The 18,018-nt window shown below is 38.0% G+C and overlaps 1 protein-coding gene across 3 annotated transcripts in view; it reads right to left on the bottom strand.

The window, feature by feature from the left end:
• The window catches only part of LOC127943439 (RNA-binding protein 20), a 57,048-nt gene extending 39,030 nt beyond the window's left edge, over positions 1-18,018 (bottom strand). Inside the window, exon 1 of one of the 3 annotated variants that reach the window (XM_052539910.1) lies at positions 17,569-18,018. In XM_052539910.1, coding sequence (XP_052395870.1) covers positions 17,569-17,660 — 92 coding nt within the window. In that variant the 5' untranslated portion in view covers positions 17,661-18,018. Of the gene's footprint in view, positions 1-5,662; positions 7,423-14,653; positions 14,857-17,568 lie in introns of those variants that run through there. The other 2 variants (XM_052539911.1, XM_052539913.1) reach the window with 2 other exon arrangements.

Here is an 18,018-nt window from a genome sequence, read left to right on the forward strand (position 1 = left end):
TTTGCAATTCCATCCGCGTTCTTCATGTCATATGGCTGTAATCAGAGTATTATGTTGTTAAGCTTGTCCACATGCTAACATCCACTCAAATCAGTTGCAAGGATGCATTTTGTGAGGCGTCCAGAGCTGCTGCAAATATAGAGCGTTCCAAATCGGTCATTCGCAAGGTTCCATTTCAGGATGCTGCCTATATAGGCGGCAGAGCCACTCACTAGGTTTTGGAACTGAGCTCCTAACAGCAGGTCCTTGTTTTTGGACACACTGCATCAGTATGATTGGTCGGTTTGGGAAGTGCAGATCTGGCTCCCACCCCTGTGCTGACAGCCACAGGAAAAAGACGCCCACCTACCTGCAGGTTGCTGACAGTACATGTCAAAGCACGTGTTGAGGGCAGGGGCCAGATGATTGCACAGCGTTTGGCTCTGGGACCCCCCGTCTGTGAATATTCTGAGTCCAGCCGGCAAAGCACATCATAATGTGGACTACATTCAACATTCACACACTCGTGCCAACACAGACGGCCTTCAATCTGTTCAACGCTGGCTCAAGTCCAGACTGCACAGAAAAAGAGAAATTGGAAAGATGGACTTCCTTGATGTGCACTTCCACCACCTCCTAAAAATATTTAAAAGGATAAAAGTGACATGATGACCACATCTAGAACAGACTTCTAAATTATCAATATGATCAAAACTTTGTTGAAAAACCTGTTATACACAATCTACGTGCTTTCTGGTTGATAGTTTTTACCTTTTTTAGCTTGTGAAAGGCCTTTTAGCGCAATTATAAAAATGCCAGGTTGTGGTTCACACGCCTTTTTGCTATGAAACCTTTACTGACTTTTATAAAGTAAACCTAAAAATAACTTTTATATCATTGTTAGTAATATTTCAAAACGAAATCTTAGAGAACTGAATCAACTTGGGTTTACTTGATTATCCATCTTTTTTCTTTAAAAAAAAAAAACAAACAAACAAACAAAAAAATAAATATGATCATCAGGCTTTTGAGGAAAAGTTAATTTTTCATCTCTCAGCCATCATTGTATTGCACTGCATATAGGTTTTGCCCCCAAAAATAAAAACTAAAGGGCTTTGATCATAAAACAAAGCATTTAAATATCATCTAAGACATATTATTGTGAGATAAAAGTAAACTCATATATATGCATTTTATGTAAGTAGTATGTTAATAACATTAAAAGCTATCAGAATTTCATCTTAGATTTACATAGAAATATCAGCAGCTGCATTAAATGTCACATTTTTTGCTCAGATTTAACCTCTGAATAAAAATAAAATGTAGGTGTTTCTCTCTCTCTCTCTCTCTCTCTCTTTCTGAGTATGAGCTCCATATTCTCTTATAATCAACTTATAAGATCCACAAAAGCCTGATGTATCAAATATAAAACTCAAAACGTTTTTATTTCACTTTGTGCTTTACAGAGTTGCGTTATTATTTGTTCTGGCGTAAAAATGAAATGAACGATGAAATAATGTAATCGTTTCCTACACGCTTAGGAATACACATCGTAATCATTATTTTCAAAAAGTAAAAAAAAAAAACCATTTATAAAAGTAAAATTAATTATTATTATTATTATTTTTTATTTTTTCCAGAGAAGTCGCATCACATGACATTTTACAACCTGGCCCAGCTTTGCCTCGTCATTAAAAGGTCAAACCATCTAACATTTTAACAGATTTATTGACCTTGACACAGTCATGAGGGTCTCAGCCTCTATTAATCTTGGTTGCACCACATGACTTTTACATTTTTTTTTTAATAAATAATCTCAATTGTTGGTTGAACTACTCCTTTAAATGAGGTCCCTGAGGCAGGGTGTGAACTAAAATAGATTAATTAGCCAATTTGCAGGCAAACCGGTTTTGAAATGCAGCTCATTGCAATGTCACAGTGAATCAAGTTGCCACAAGAGAACATATATATATATATACAGATAGATAGATAGATACACACACACATATATATATTTGTAAAAGTGCGATGTTTCCAAACATAAGTTCAGGGGAACATTCTCAAGGCATCCATTCCAGCATTCTTTGCCCCACCACCCCACAGTACGGCCCCTGACTGCCCCAACTACCACCACCCTGTGAGTGAGATCTGTCCAGAGCTTGCGTAGCATTTTTCCATCTGTCAGCACCATCAGCCTGTGGATGCCAATCACGCCCTGTCACTCCCCAGCGATACCACCTTCCTCAGCCAATCACTACAAAGAACTGCCTAGAAACATGTCCTCCCCACCAATCAGGATCCAGTGCCTCATCCACCTGTCTCTGTCCTCACATGGAAAACTATGCCTGCCCAAATGCACTTACACATACACACGCACACTCGCCCTCAGAAAGATATCCGAAGTTCCTCTTCACATGTCTTCTGTTCTTGAACACACATGTAATTACAACACGGAAATTTTGGTTTTTCTTTAGAGCCAAAGTTTTTTTTTTTTTTTTTTTTACTTGCATGTACAAAATTGCAAAAAAGGACAATTATGGAATGATTAAATTTACAAAAAATAAATAAATAAATTAAAAAAAAACACACACACACCCCATGCATATTGTTTATTCATAGGATGTAGAGTTAAAAAAACTTGTTGAATTCTGCGTAGAAAAGGTAAAACTCCATCTCACTTGCTGTTGTAAATTACTGTACAAACATACACCTTTGTGACCGGTACTATCTGTTTTATTCTAGAACATCGGAGCAAGAGGCAAACGGCCACATGTTTACTCCACAGAACGGAAACATACTTTATCAAATGGCCATTACTGTAATGACTGTTATAGTCAGACGATTATAGAAAACCTGTGAACAGCTGCCACATACTCAAGGAAGCTGGGGGACCTGTGTGAAAATCACTAGTAAAAAGGGGCCGCATTGGTGTCATATCCCTACTGGATTTAATAAAGACACACAGACTGTCAGAGAAGACAAATGAGGAAGTGGAGGATGAAACATTTCTGCCGATGAAGTGTTGGCAAAAAGACAGACGCCACAGCTGTAAGCAGCTGAAGGGAGATTGTGCCAGTGTAGAAAGACTTCATATTATCAAGGATACACTTTAAGAGATCATTTCTTCCACAGAACACAAAAGAAGATATTTTGAAGAATGTCAGTGCCTTTTTCTCCATACAATGTGGGTTTGGAGCCACTGGCTTTCATTATAAGGACCAAATGAACCGAGGACTCGTGATGTACTGTAATGCTACATTTCTCCAATTCTGATGAAGAAACAATCTCATCTATATTTTGAAATGGCCTGAGGATGAGTAAACTGTCAGCAAGTTTTCATTTTTGGGGAAACTATTCCTTAAAGTGTGACGAGCATCCATTTTTTCATAAAGTTATTGCAAATATATCAAATAATTGACATACAATTTAATAGAAAACTAGAGTTTCTACAATTTCAGCTCATGAAATGCCTTTATTATGTTTTAAAACATATTGTGGATGAAGTTCACACATACACGCACAATGAGCTTGCACTTTGCACTTCTTTAAATAAACCCTATTAAAATAAAGTTAACACTGCAGTAAAGCCTTAAAATATCACTGTTTGGCAGGCTGCCTGCTTCATATCTGAATCATCACACAGTCACATGAGCAGAAATATTTGCTTAGTTATCTAAAGAGAAAATAATTAAAACAACTATACATAGATATATGATGGATATATATATGGATATATATATATATATATATATATATATATATATATATATATATATATATATATATATATATATATATATATATATATATATACGATGGGGCCATGCTAATCAATTCAATGATGAACTTTGCATCCGGGGCCCATTTGCAGCCATTATGAGAGGCCCCGACATCACTTCCTCCCCACTGGGGCCATTGATTCGGCAAGATCATCTGATGAGAGGTTATAGCTGATGACAGCTGTGCACTTTCCAGGCTTCACTGCACTATGGCCACCTGCGGTTTTGAGATGTCATCAATACGCTTTTGAAGATCACACACGCACATTCTGACTCATTCATGCACTCAATTTCCATCATCCACAAAACTGAGAAGATCCTTCCATTCATCAGTGAGGGACACACAAGTCTAATGAAACTCGACGCCCGCTCTTAGACGCACATCATCCATTAGACTGTCTGTCCCTGTCTCAGTCAAAGCTCTTATGAGATAACCATGAGCTGCACTGATAGCAGCAGCTGAGAATAGAGCAGTGACGGCCTGTTTGTTTCCATCGACTACACTGGGACAGTGCTTTGAGAAGCAAATGAGAGCACAGGTTATAAATCAACAATAATTTTTTTTAAAAGCATTTTCACCAGAGCACCTGGCATTTTGTACTATCTGAAAACGCTTTGGTGGACACGTGGCCCAAGCGTGGTTTTCATGCAAATTGATATACAGCGTGTGTATAAGCACGTGCTTGTAATTACTAATTAGCATAACACACGACAAACCATCTCAATATAGACAAAGACCTGCACAGCCATTCATCGCTTATCAAACTTATCTTTGCGCGTTTTACCGACTCACACTGCATGCGCAGCAAGATCCTTGAGTAATGTGAAGTGCGCTGTTATCAATATCATTAAAAAAACATTTTTTAAAAAATACTAAGAACTTGTGCACTCATGTTTTACATGCAAACAGGTGCATATGCGTGTACATAAACCTACAAAAAGATTTTTTTTTAAAATGACAAAAACAAGAAAAATACGAACACAAACTAAAATAACAAAATGTAAAATTGTAAAGGCAAATTGGAATTTTTTTTTAAAAATGTTGTGAATATGACTTCGGTATTGCTTAATAAACGTTATTAATTAGATAAAAATATTTCTAAAAAATGTAATTTAGAATTATAGTATTATATCATTAGAAATGTCAAAATATTTTATACATAATCTTTTTTTTTTTTTACGAGTTTAAAATGTGCTAAAGTGGCTTTTAAAATATCATATTTGATTCTAAAACTTCATTTGGAAATATATATACAGGTGCATCTCAATAGATTAGAATTTTGTTGAAAAGTTCATTTATTTCAGTAATTTAACTCAAATTCTGAAACTCGTGTATTAAATAAATTCAATGCACATAGACTGAAGTAGTTTAAGTTTTTGGTTCCTTTAATTGTTTTGATTTTGGCTCACATTTAACAAAAATAATTAGTATATGGTGACATGCCAATCAGCTCATCAACTCAAATCACCTGCAAAGGTTTCCTGAGCCTTTAAAATGTTCTCTCTAGGCTACACAATCATGGGGGAGACTGCTGATCTGACAGTTGTCCAGAAGACAATCATTGACACCCTTCACAAGGAGGGTAAGCCTCAAACATTAATTGCCAAAGAAGCTGGCTGTTCACAGAGTGCTGTATACAAGCATGTTTACAGAAAGTTGAGTGGAAAGGAAAAAGTGTGGCAGAAAAAGATGCACAACCAACCGAGAGAACCGCAGCCTTTTGAGGATTGTCAAGCAAAATCGATTCAAGAATTTGAGTGAATTTCACAAGGAATGGACTGAGGCTGGGGTCAAGGCATCAAGAGCCACCACACACAGATGTGTCGAAGGAATTTGGCTACTGTTGCCGTATTTCTCTTGTTAAGCCCTTCCTGAACCAAAGACAACGTCAGAGGCGTCTTACCTGGGCTAAGGAGAAGAAGAACTGGACTGTTGCCATTGGTCCAAAGTCCTCTTTTCAGATGAGAGCAAGTTTTGTATTTCATTTGTAAACCAAGGTCCTAGAGTCTGGAGGAAGGGTGGAGAAGCTCATAGCCCAAGTTGCTTGAAGTCCAGTGTTAAGTTTCCACAGTCTGTGATGATTTGGGGTGCAATGTCATCTGCTGGTGTTGGTCCATTGTGTTTTTTGAAAACCAAAGTCACAGCACCCGTTTACCAAGAGATCTTGGAGCACTTCGTGCTTCCTTCTGCTGACCAGCTTTTTGGAGATGCTGATTTCATTTTCCAGCAGAATTTGGCACCTGCCCACACTGCCAAAAGCACTGGCCAGCAAACTAACCAGACTTGAACCTCAGAGAGAATATAAGAAGTATTGTCAAGAGGAAAATGAGAAACAAGATATATATATATATATATGCATGTATGACCTTAATATTTACAACAAAAAAAAGGGTTACACCACTTGACTAAAGTCCTTCATTGAAATATAAACTTTTATTGAAATATAAATATATAAAACTTAAAACAAACTAACAAAAAAATAAAAATAAATAACAGTATAAGGGTTTAAATACATTCCAGTAACTTGTTTGTTGCATCTTCATTGTGGTGTTTTAAAGAAACAGCAGGTCTACCTGAGTTCTTGTTCGTCAGTGATGTTTTGGGTGTTATGCAAGATTGACTGTGGGTGGACATGAGTCACCTCAACCCTTAAAATGTCTACATGACTCACTCTTCATACATCTGCCTGATATTTACATTGTGAATGAACACGAATAGCCCATACCTTAACACATCCCACCCCACAGACAATCAACGCCAACCTGCAGCTGTGTCATCCTCTCAGACTGCCTCCAGAGGGAAGCTTTAGCTTTTTTGGTCAGCTTATCAAGTTCAGCTAATGACACCAGAAGCACAGGGTTGGCTTCCCCACTGTGCTAAACAAAACAAACAATGTTTGACATGTGCACACTGAGTTTGAGTCAGAAGAGAAGTGGCGTAGAAAGAAGCTGTTGTGAAACACTGTTAAAATCCTGTAGGAAACGGTTTCAGAATGTAAATTCGGGTTTTCAATGATCAAACATGAATGTGTCTCCTCTATAATAACTAAAATACAAATAAAAAAGTATTTTGAAATAGAACTCATCATGATGTTAATTTGGAAAGCTAATGGAAAACCAGTTCTCCATGTGTTGCATATATAATTTTTAGAAAAGCTGCTAGAAAGCTTCTATATAAAGACTACAATGGTTTTCTAATTAATCAAGCACATAAAGTCAAGTCCTTGTGGTACTTGTAGTACTTCTCTAAAACAGTGTTCGCATGCACAGTTGAACAAAACACAAATGGTTGCTACTATGCTAATGCTACTTCACCAAGCACATCAACTTGCATCCTCATAGTATTTGTAGTCCTTATGTAGAACCTTGTTAACAATTTGCATAATGGACTAAAACACAAACACTAATGCTATATGCTAAAGCGTCAAACACAAAGCTCATGTAGAACCCTGTTAACTTATACAGTTGACTAAAACACAGACATTAAAGCTATATGCTAATGCATCAAAAACAAAGCTCACGTAGAACCTTGTTAACTTGTTAACTTGTGTTTAATTTGACTAAAACACAAACACTAATGCTAAAGCTACTTCATCAAATACACGTGTTTGTAGTCTACATGTAGAACCATGTGCAACGGACTTAACAGACACCTAAACACGAATGCTACTATGGCTAGTGCCGTTTTAGCAATGAGTTAGCATCACTCGGTGTTCAACATGTAAAAGAAGAAATTGTAACTGTATAACAAACTAGTAATTAATACTCATGGGCAAACCTGACAGGTTTTATGCTGTTCCCATTACTTTTCAGATCATCCCAACACTCCTTCATCTATTAATTTTGTTGCTAATATGGTGAGGAGTTGTTTTGGCATGGCCGGCTGGGGTTGTGTTACGAGGGATATCATATGGAGTCTCAGAGAAAGACAAGCTGTCACAGGGTCTGTAAAGTCGCTGTAAAACATGCGCTCTAAATTAATCTTGAAGCCCTCTGGGGCTTCAAGCATGTGTGGTCTGTTCTATAGTTGTGTGTTTGTATTGGCTTTTCTGACTGTTAAACAGTGTTTATAGGAATATTTCATGTATTTGTCGGATTTTCTTCCCATTTAGGATAAACAAATAAATGGTCATCTTTACTCATGAATGTGAACAGATGATATATTTAAGATAACAACTTCCATTAAAAATCATAAAAACTGTCTAACAGTGAGCGTCGATGAGATATAAGCTTCTAGGTGCTGGCACCAGTGTATTATGGGATGATTGTTCAATAAATTTCGATCCTCCTCGTTTATCCAGCTTGCTAAACAAAAGCTACCGGCTACCGCCGTCTTGGCAGCGATCGAAAGGTAACCTATTTTCAACTGTCAGCAAGTCAACAAAATGTTGCACACACAGTACACACTATAGACGGGGGTCATGTGATCGAACATCGAGACGAACACCGCTGTTAGTCCATAAGGAATATCAGGCATTGCTTTCCATTAACGTCGGCAGCAGTTAGGATCTAAAATTACATATGGCCAGTATTAAAATATATGGACCCCTGCTGTTTTCTTCCCTTCAGAGCACCTGCTGGCAAATGTGGGCATTGCAGTGGGAGCTGCCCTGCCTGGTAATTTATACACCGAGCACCTGGCCAGACCATGAGACCTCAGTGCAACCTGCTGGCAGGCCCGTCTCTCTTTCACATGTGGATGAACCTTACACTGGCTTAGAATGGAAAAAGAAGATTACTCATCACATATTGTATGTTGATCTGTATCTGAATACACCACAAATCAGCCATGACTTGTCAGAGTTTAGAATTAATAAAGCGAGAATTTAGGGCCTAGAAGTGTCAAGGCGCACCACGAGGAAGGTGGAGGCAGTATATAACTGATGAAGGGAAACATAGGCGTGTGTCTCTTCTGAATGTGCCATTTAGTGATAAACAAACAATCACCTGCTGACAAGAGACGGTGTTCCCACATAGGGCTCTTTGGTTTCACTAGTTTTTAAAAGCCGTCCAGAGGAATGTCCAGCACACTTCAGTCAGTCAGTTACTCCCATCTAGTTGATGGTACACTATTTAGACTATTGACTTTCACATTTTGACTATTGTCTTTCTCCATTGATGCTCAACACAGCTTAAATTGTTGTATTACCTGAAAACATGACAGAATTATCTTGGGGTCGTTTGCAGACAAAAGCACATTGGTGAGCCCTGAACTTCCTTTGGTCAGGCCACATCTGTTTTAGCTGAACTTAAAGTGACATTCGACGACATATGCCGGGTTTCCACCGAAATTACCCAGAACAATTGTACCAGACCTGTTGCTTTCTGCGTTTCCACTGCGGTCTAAAGTACCATAAAGATTAGGCAAATAGACTGATGACGTAGGTTTACTGTAGGTGCTTTTCTCAATACTAAGTACACCAAATTTTGGACTTCCTCGGTAGATCACACTTTGCGCATTCGACTCCGAAGTGTGATGTCCGCGACGACGCAAATCCAGTAATTCTGCAAACAGCAGCGTACTTGATAACATCAGTCAGCTGACCTTGGCTACTGCTATTTTCCTCACTGTAGATTTACAATAAAACGAAATAGGATATCAAATACCACTGCCTCCTTTCATTTTCATTTGAACATAGTTATAGTTATCAGCATGTTTAGCGCCCAAGTCCCGCCCCCCAAAGTTGCGGAACTTTGAAAAAAAGTAGTACATCGCCAGCAGGGGCTTTCTGAGGGGCATTTTTTTTTTACCTGGCACTTTATTTAGATCCAGCAGTGGAAACACGGCTATACTGAAGTCCTGATAAGAGAGAATGTGTGAAAACACCATAAAACAAAAAGCAACAAAAGGAATATTTAGCACAGTACTTAACACTTACAAGCCTATACTAAACCCTGTAAAGATTTCATAGAGCACACGAGGTGTTAGAAATTCAATCAACCTTGATCTGAAACACTTATTATGATGAAAATGGCTTACGGTTATTCTCGACGTGTGATGGTGCCAAGCATGAGAGAATGCTAACAGTTTATTTACCAGAGAACCTATTAATAAGTGTAATTATATATAAAATTATAATAATTGTCACTTTTAGCCGAGAGGAGTCACAAAATAATAAACCTGAATCTCAAGCACTAAGTGTCTTAAGTTAACTAACCATGATTAATAATTGAGTTTCTTTTAAATGGGGAAAAAGTATAATGTGTAAAAAACAAAAAAAAAAAAAAAAAACATACACACACACACACACATATATATATATATATACATACATACATATATAGGTATAAAGGTCTAACATGACTTAATAATGAATGTAAATTATAGACAGAACCCCTCCTTTTTTCTTTTTTTTAAAAAGGATAATATATTGGAGTTAAAAGGAGCATACAGGATTAAGGGTCATTAACTGATTGGGATGTGGTGGACAAAATAGGAAAGGAACCTAAAGGAAGCACTGAGATAAAGTTGAGGAAACCATATTGACTTTAATGTGAAATGTGATGCAGTATTGTCAAGGGTTATCAGACAGACACACAATGCCAAAAAAAACTTTGACATTGAACACTGAATGTACCTACAGCAGCATGGCAATGATTTTTACTTCTGTCCCTGGAGGACCTTGTATTTTAACAATCAAATAAAGGCTAAATCTAGTTTATAGGCAGACTTGCCTCATGCCTCGATTCTGCTTGGGGACAGACGTCCAATTAAAATCGGATAAACACCTCCTTTAATTTTAGACAACGTTTACCCAGGGACCTTTTCACTTGGCTGACGTGTTTCTCAGCATATGTTGGGCACACAGCAGGACGACCACAACAGCAGAGCTCATTACAAATAATTCAATCAGACAGATATAGAGCTGTCAGTGACGTCACATCGAGCACTTTCTGAAAAGAGAAACCGCATCGGGGTTGGTGTGAAGCAGTTACCAGGGCTGACTGCCCATTTCTGATGGCATCTGATGCAGTTTTTTTATAAAAATAAAAAATCATCCACTTGGGGGTGGATGAGTTGGCACTATTTATTTGATTAAGCCACAAATGATACATAAAGCAGAGAATTTCCATCAGACCTCAGGGTCAAGTATTTGGCTTATTTAAAATATAGGTTTATTTTTATATATTTATTATTATTGGGGTTTTTTCTGCTTCCCAGTTCAAAATATAATTATACATATGTATTTAGATTTATAGGTAATAACAATAGATGGGAAAACTAACATTAGATATATACTGACAGAATGACAGGACGATACATAAAACTAATGATAGATGTAACAAATGAACAATAGATAAATGAGATATATAGATAGAAGGAACGAACAATCAAAAAAAATCGATATACGGATAGAACAAAATAAAAATAGAATGAACAAATTAACGAAAGATTTTTTTAATGGGTCACATGATGCGATTATACATTTTCCTTTCTCTTTGAAGTGTCACAAGCTCTTGGTAGATAAAGAAGATCTGTAAAGTAGCAAAGAATAAAGTCTCAAATCCAAAAAGATATTCTTTATCAAAGTCTGCCACGCCCCCTTACAATGCCTCGCTTGAACACTCCCATTTGCGCATTGTATGTGTGTGTGTGTGTGTGTGTGAGAGAGAGAGAGAGAGAGAGAGAGTGACAGTGTAAGCGAGTGAGAGAGAGTGAGTGACAATGTGAGCGAGTGAGTGAGAGAGTGTGAGTGAGTGAGAGCGAGTGAGTGAGTGCGAGTGAGTGACTGAGTGTGAGAGTGACAGTGTTAGTGAGTGAGTGTGAGTGACAGTGTGAGCGAGTGAGTGAGAGAGTGTGAGTGAGTGACAGTGTGAGCGAGTGAGAGTGAGTGAGAGTGTGACCGATTGACAGTGTGAGCGAGTGAGAGAGAGTGAGTGAGTGACAGTGTGAGCGAGTGAGTGAGTGAGAGCGAGTGAGTGACTGAGTGTGAGAGTGACAGTGTTAGTGAGTGAGTGTGAGTGACCGTGTGAGCGAGTGAGAGTGTGAGCGAGTGAGTGAGTGAGAGTGTGAGCGTGTGACAGTGTGAGTGAGTGAGAGTGTGAGAGTGAGAGAGTGTGAGCGAGTGACAGTGTGAGCGAGTGAGAGAGTGTGAGCGAGTGACAGTATGAGCGAGTGACAGTGTGAGTGAGTGAGAGTGTGAGTGAATGAGAGTGTGTGATTGAATGAGAGTGTGAGAGAGAGTGAGTGAGAGTGAGAGACAGTGTGAGTGAGTGAGAGTGTGAGTGAGTGAGACAGCGTGAGTGAGTGAAAGTGTGATTGAATGAGAGTGTGAGAGAGAGTGAGTGAGAGTGAGAGACAGTGTGAGTGAGTGAGAGTGAGAGAAAGAGTGTGAGTGACAGAGTGAGAGAGTGAGTGAGAGAGAGTGAAAGAGTGAGTGAAAGAGTGTGAGTGAATGAGAATGTGAGAGAGAGTGACCGTGTGAGTGAGTGAATGAGTGTGAGTGAGAGTTAGTGAGAGAATGAATGAGAGTGTGAGTCACAGTGTGAGTGAGTCAGCAGTCTTAACCATCCGTGGCTTGTGTACTGCAAACACATACGAGCTTCATCAATGTGTCTGTCATGCGACTGTTACACTCCCACGCTTGAACTTAAGGTAAAACTAAATACTTTATTAACCCTCTTTACATTTATTTTGAAGCTTGTGATTATGGAAAGGGGTGGTTCATTTACAATGAGTACTTGCAGTGTTCGGCCAATCACAATACATTAGGTCAGTTGGCCAATCAGAGCAGACTGTGCTTGTCAGGAGGAGGGATGTGATTGAGAGAGGCGGGGCATAGATGAGCTACAATAATGTACAGTTTTTGAAAAAAAATTTTTTGAACATTAAAAGCATGTCAACATATTCCAAAAACACAAAATAATTATCTTTTAAAAAAGCATCATATGACCCCTTTAAGCAAGTTATTTCATACAATTATACATGTTGTCATTATATCCCCAATGCAATGTTGTGATGTACTTTTAAATTCAGAATTTCTGGAGTTCCTTTTACTTCCAAATATGTTAGTTCCAAGTTCAGAAATGTCCTTTAAGTGAAACAGCAGAAGTTGCTAGTGCCATAAAACTGTCAAACTTTAACTTCTAGATTAGCCCAGTTGTTTCTACGTGTCAACAAAGCAATGAACTCATGCCCAGAGGCCTGAACCTCAACGCAACTATGGGAATCCCACAGTTCTGCAAAGATGGAAACAAATAAGTGTCACCACAAATAGGCTGATAGCGGTTGACACCCGCTGAGGGCCAAGCCTAACACTTTTTCACCAAGCTAAACTGGCGCCTTGTCTACAAATCTTTTCACACTGTATTTGTTGCATTTGTCCGTGGATGTGAAGGAAATCGCACTTGTGTCGATGTCATTCCAAACACTAACACTTCCCAATTTAACCAACCAAACTGGTTTTGATAATTTAATCGCTGTTAGTTTTTTTCCATTGTTCATCGATCAAAGCAGCTGACAGCACCAATCTTATAGTTGCTGAAAGGGCGAGTGCTGATATTTGAGAGATAACACTTTCCTGAATAAACTCTCATGTGATCCAAGCCACAGCAGGAAGCAAAGCACATTCAGACGTACGGTGTGAACCTCAGGATTCAGCCAAATGGTGTCAGAAGTAAAAGTGAAGTGAAGATCACTGAGATATCAAAAGGCGACGCAGTGAATGGAAGAATAAAGATGATGATTTATTTAAAACAAATAAAATAAAGTCGAAAATCTTAAATTTAGTTATTTTTGTAAATGTTTGAAGATGATATTATTTTCTGTTGATGACTGTACACCTATACAACAAATTATATTGCAGTGTTTAATTGCTTGACAACTTTATTACTAAACATGAAGCTAATGATAGCGTCGGCATTCTGTTTCTTGTCACATGATGATAAAACCTTTTCACAAATGTTCAGAAATCCTTGGTTATTTGGTTGCGAATTAAGTTCTTCAATGACAACCGGTTTTGCCTATTTGTACGCCATTGTCTATAGTATGCGGTTCTCAATTCCAGTTCTCTTGACCCCTCACTCTGCACATTTTGAATGCATCACTTCAGACGTTTGTTCTATTCGACTGCAAGTAAACTTCAACAGATTTCCCTATTCAGTGAACACTAAGTAGGGACCATTTCAATCGGAACACAGTTTATGCACGAAGCTCATTTCTAACGAGCTGATGACTACGATCAGGTGTGTTAAATAATAGAGACATGCAGAATATGCGGAGCTGGGGGCGCGAGTACTGGAATTGAGAACCACTGATCTGGACAATGGAAACCATGTTGTGGACATTGGGAATGAATTTATGATTGGAAGCCATTCCCAACATCCAGTGTTGCCCAACACCTATAAAGAACTACAACAGCAATGCAACAGTTAGCTTAGCAAGGCCAGTTAGGGATCTTATAAGCCCATTTGAACCCAATACAGACATGGTCACCTTTCTTACCTCCTAACTTTTAGACTTTGACGAAAATGTTGTCCCAGAACCAAAGAACGGACTCAAGTTCAGCTCTTTCCTGTCGTTTTAGAATTGTAAAGGCCTCTCCTGTTGCATCTACACATCAAACAGCTCAAGTGTTTCCATGCAGCATTGTGTTACCATATGCCTTCATATGTAGCTAATGACAAAAGGCAACCGATAGCCGCTAGTCTTAAGAGCTGAAGGGACAAAGGCATTCACAACATATTTCCCAGCTGTGATTTAAGCATCCCTTGTAATACCAGCAAACACGCTTGCTATGAAGAGCCAAGGTCAACACAGCGCTCGGGCCATCGCTAAAGAAATGGTTTGAAACTTCTAGATCCAACTGTTCAGTGGTCAAACAACACCAACAACCATCACTGCAGTCGAAAAAAGTGAAACAAACGAAAGAAAAAAACAAAAAACACAAATGTACCTTTCCAGGGGCATATTCACACGGCAGTTTACAGCAGTATCCGGAAAACTCAGAAGTGCTATAAACCAGAATGGCGTCTGGGACTCCCATCAGCCTTCACGTTCCCGGGGGTACGAGGCAACTTCCCCCTTTGGGTCGGGCTGGCAGAGTGATATAGAGAGAGCAGCTGAGGAGGGATATATGGGAAAAGAGAGGGAGCGATACTGTGCGGCGGACGAGAGGAAAAAGCCCTGATACATCCTGACAATACCAGCTCTAATGCTGCGGCCCACAGCGCTATTAAAAAACAATCCATCAAAAATACCCCATCTTTCAGCGCACTGTCAGAGCCCAAGTCCTTGCGCTGGCTGCAAAGATCTACACACAGGCAGCCCAGGGTTTAATGCAGGAGCCAACCTAGAAGGGGTTGTTTAACAATTAACCCATTGACGATCGGATTAATTTTGATAGTGTTTGAAGTGTTTATAAATACAAATATTTCCGTTTCACACAACAATGCAAATGCTGTTAACTTGAGAGATTAAGTTTACTTTAAAATCTTTTACAACTTACTTGAAAAATCCTGAATATATCTATTGTTGCTTAAATATATCAATGTTTGACAATGGTTTTAGCAGGGTTTATGAAGGTATATTTAAGACCTTTAAGAATACGTAAAGAAAATTAAAGAAACCCAATGCGCTGTATTAGTAAAACTTCAAGGTTTGAAAATAAACTTCCAATAATTCTCTACTGATTTTTAATTCCTTGTAAAAAAAAAAAAAAATGCTTAAGATTTTAATAGTTACATTTGCAATGAATATGGAAATAACTTTTACTGTGCTTTCTGAACTGATCTTTATTTTATCTTCACTTTGTTTTCCAGTGCATATGTCTAAAGATTCTTTAATCAAGTAGCAAAATGACATAAGTCTTGTTTTCTGTGAAACTGATCAAAATGGAGTGAGATTATGATTACAAAAGAACAAACATTTATCTGCCAATGAGCTCAGAAAAAAATAGTAATTTACATTACATTTAAAGTGACTTACAGAAGAGGAACCACATTTGTGGAAGGGTGAATTTCTTAAACCCTGTTTATACTTTTTTTTCATACACACATTTACATATATATATATACAGACACACACACAAAATCAATATTGAAATGTAGAATGGTTAGATGCAACGTAAGACAGCCTTTACTTGCTCGCAGGAAGAGTCGTGCAAAAACAGAGAATGTTGATGGGTTAAAATAGAATCAGTGGACGGCCCGACCATAAATGGACACCTTTTTAGCGCTGCAAAAATATTTATGTCCACATTTCTGTCAGTAACACACACACACACACACACACACACAGAAGATTTGCGAGATTTTACACATCGGCCACTGGCGACCCTACAGTGGGGTTTCACTCAAGACTGCATATTACTGCCATGTTTGTCCGGTATACAGGGCTAATTTTGTTTGCCAGTATTAGATCTCACGTAATTAGAAGTTACGCAGTACTCCTCAAACAAAATCAGTTGTTCTTTAGACAACTCGCCTATGCAACCATCTTAACAACTGCTTAGAATACAAAATATATATTAACTGCAAAATCACAGTATTGAACACAAGTGTTTTGTGTATGATTAGAATTATGCCAGTGCTAAGTGATTTCATAGAGAGGCATGCTGCAGGAATGTGGTCATCACATGCACACTTCAGCACTGATCATGCCGTGTGCATTTATCTTTTACAAGCAAATAGCAGTTTGTCACCAGTAACATCTGCTGAAAACATTCAGCGGGGCCACATACATGACTCCCAAAAAAAAAGTTCATCGTGTTTCACTTTTCTTGGTTTTCTTAATAAGTGATTCAACTTGCCAAAACAAAGAAAGGGAATAGTTATCTTCCATCATTTCCTATTTTCTTCCATAAATCAGTGTTTTACATTTAAAAATGTTTGAGTGCTTGCATTAAAGAGAATATTTACTTTTAGATAATTTATCAAGCAAGACATGAAAACTCATATTAGAGCATAAGTTTACTTTTCTTGAATGATTTTTTTAAAGAGTGTTAAATAAGTTAATTTTGCAATTAATACAACGGAACAAATAACTTCAAAACCTTCTGTAGCTAAATTAACAACTTTGTCTTCTCAAATGTCAGTTTTAAAATAAATAAAAGCTGTAATGTTAATAATTACATTTAAAGTTACACTTATTCGTTTCTGATTTAACTGAATATAAATTTAAATTTAATTAGCCTTCTTAAGTCCTTTTAACTATTGTCACAAAATTTGACCAGATCAATTTCCAATAAATACTATTATTTATTCCATTATTATCAGTAAGGAATGGAAATAATTACTAATTACATGAAAAAAAAAAAAAAAAAACACGTAATATAAACTGGGATTTTTTTTCTCAGTATTATCACACTTGTTACCTGCTCTATTATTAAATGAACCAAGGAATTATATCCAGCGTTAGCTAAAACAGAACAAATGTTAGAAAGAAAAAAATAGTCAATTTAAAAGTAAACTGACAACAAAATAGATTACAAAAATGCATTCAAATAAAAGTGTATTAGATTGATGATGTAATAAAATGAAACAGTTTATTGTATTAAAATGATATGGCATTAAATTTAAAATAGTTACTTTTGCAGTACCTTCGGCTACAGTAATACTGCTCAGACTTGCAGTGGAATTACACTCTGGCAAAGAACTCCCAAGTTACACTCATCAAACCAATCCATCATCCATCATCCCGGTGTCTTGAGAGAAACCGAGTGACATCAAGTGTTTAGAAGACTTCTTACTGTACTAGCTACTTAAATGTAATTTATCTACAACTGTGGCAAAACACTCACAAGTAAACTGATTTTACATACATGTAATCCATGCAACACAAACTACTTTCCCACAGCAACACATTACTTGCCTCTGGAGGTGTTCAGTGGAAGCTTCCCCAACATTCCCTGGAATTTTTGACTGGCCGTTCTCAAAAACACCCTTGTCCCAAGTTTGCTTCATGGTAGAAATATATTTCTACCCACACACACAACAAAAAAATCCAACGAGTCCTTCACAGGAGGTTTCTCTGCACTCAATCCCAATGGAGGTCCGGTCTTTGGGTGCAGCCGTGTTGTTTTGAATCGGCCTCCAGTGCCTCTGGGATCAGCAGCGGTAATGAAAGTTAGCTCACTCGCGCCCTCTCACTGAGCTTCTGCCAGACCCTCAAACGGGCTAAAAAAAAAGTGTGGATAAAAAAGGGTTCTCAAATGGGCTGGTGGTAAAGCTGGAGGAATACGACATGAAGCCGGGATGTTAAAGGCACTTGACCATTTGGGATTCCCTGAGGGCTGCCGGACACTTTCATTCTCTCCCCAGC

This window comes from Carassius gibelio, chromosome A22 (genome assembly GCF_023724105.1).
Source record: "Carassius gibelio isolate Cgi1373 ecotype wild population from Czech Republic chromosome A22, carGib1.2-hapl.c, whole genome shotgun sequence".
Taxonomy (NCBI): domain Eukaryota; kingdom Metazoa; phylum Chordata; class Actinopteri; order Cypriniformes; family Cyprinidae; genus Carassius; species Carassius gibelio.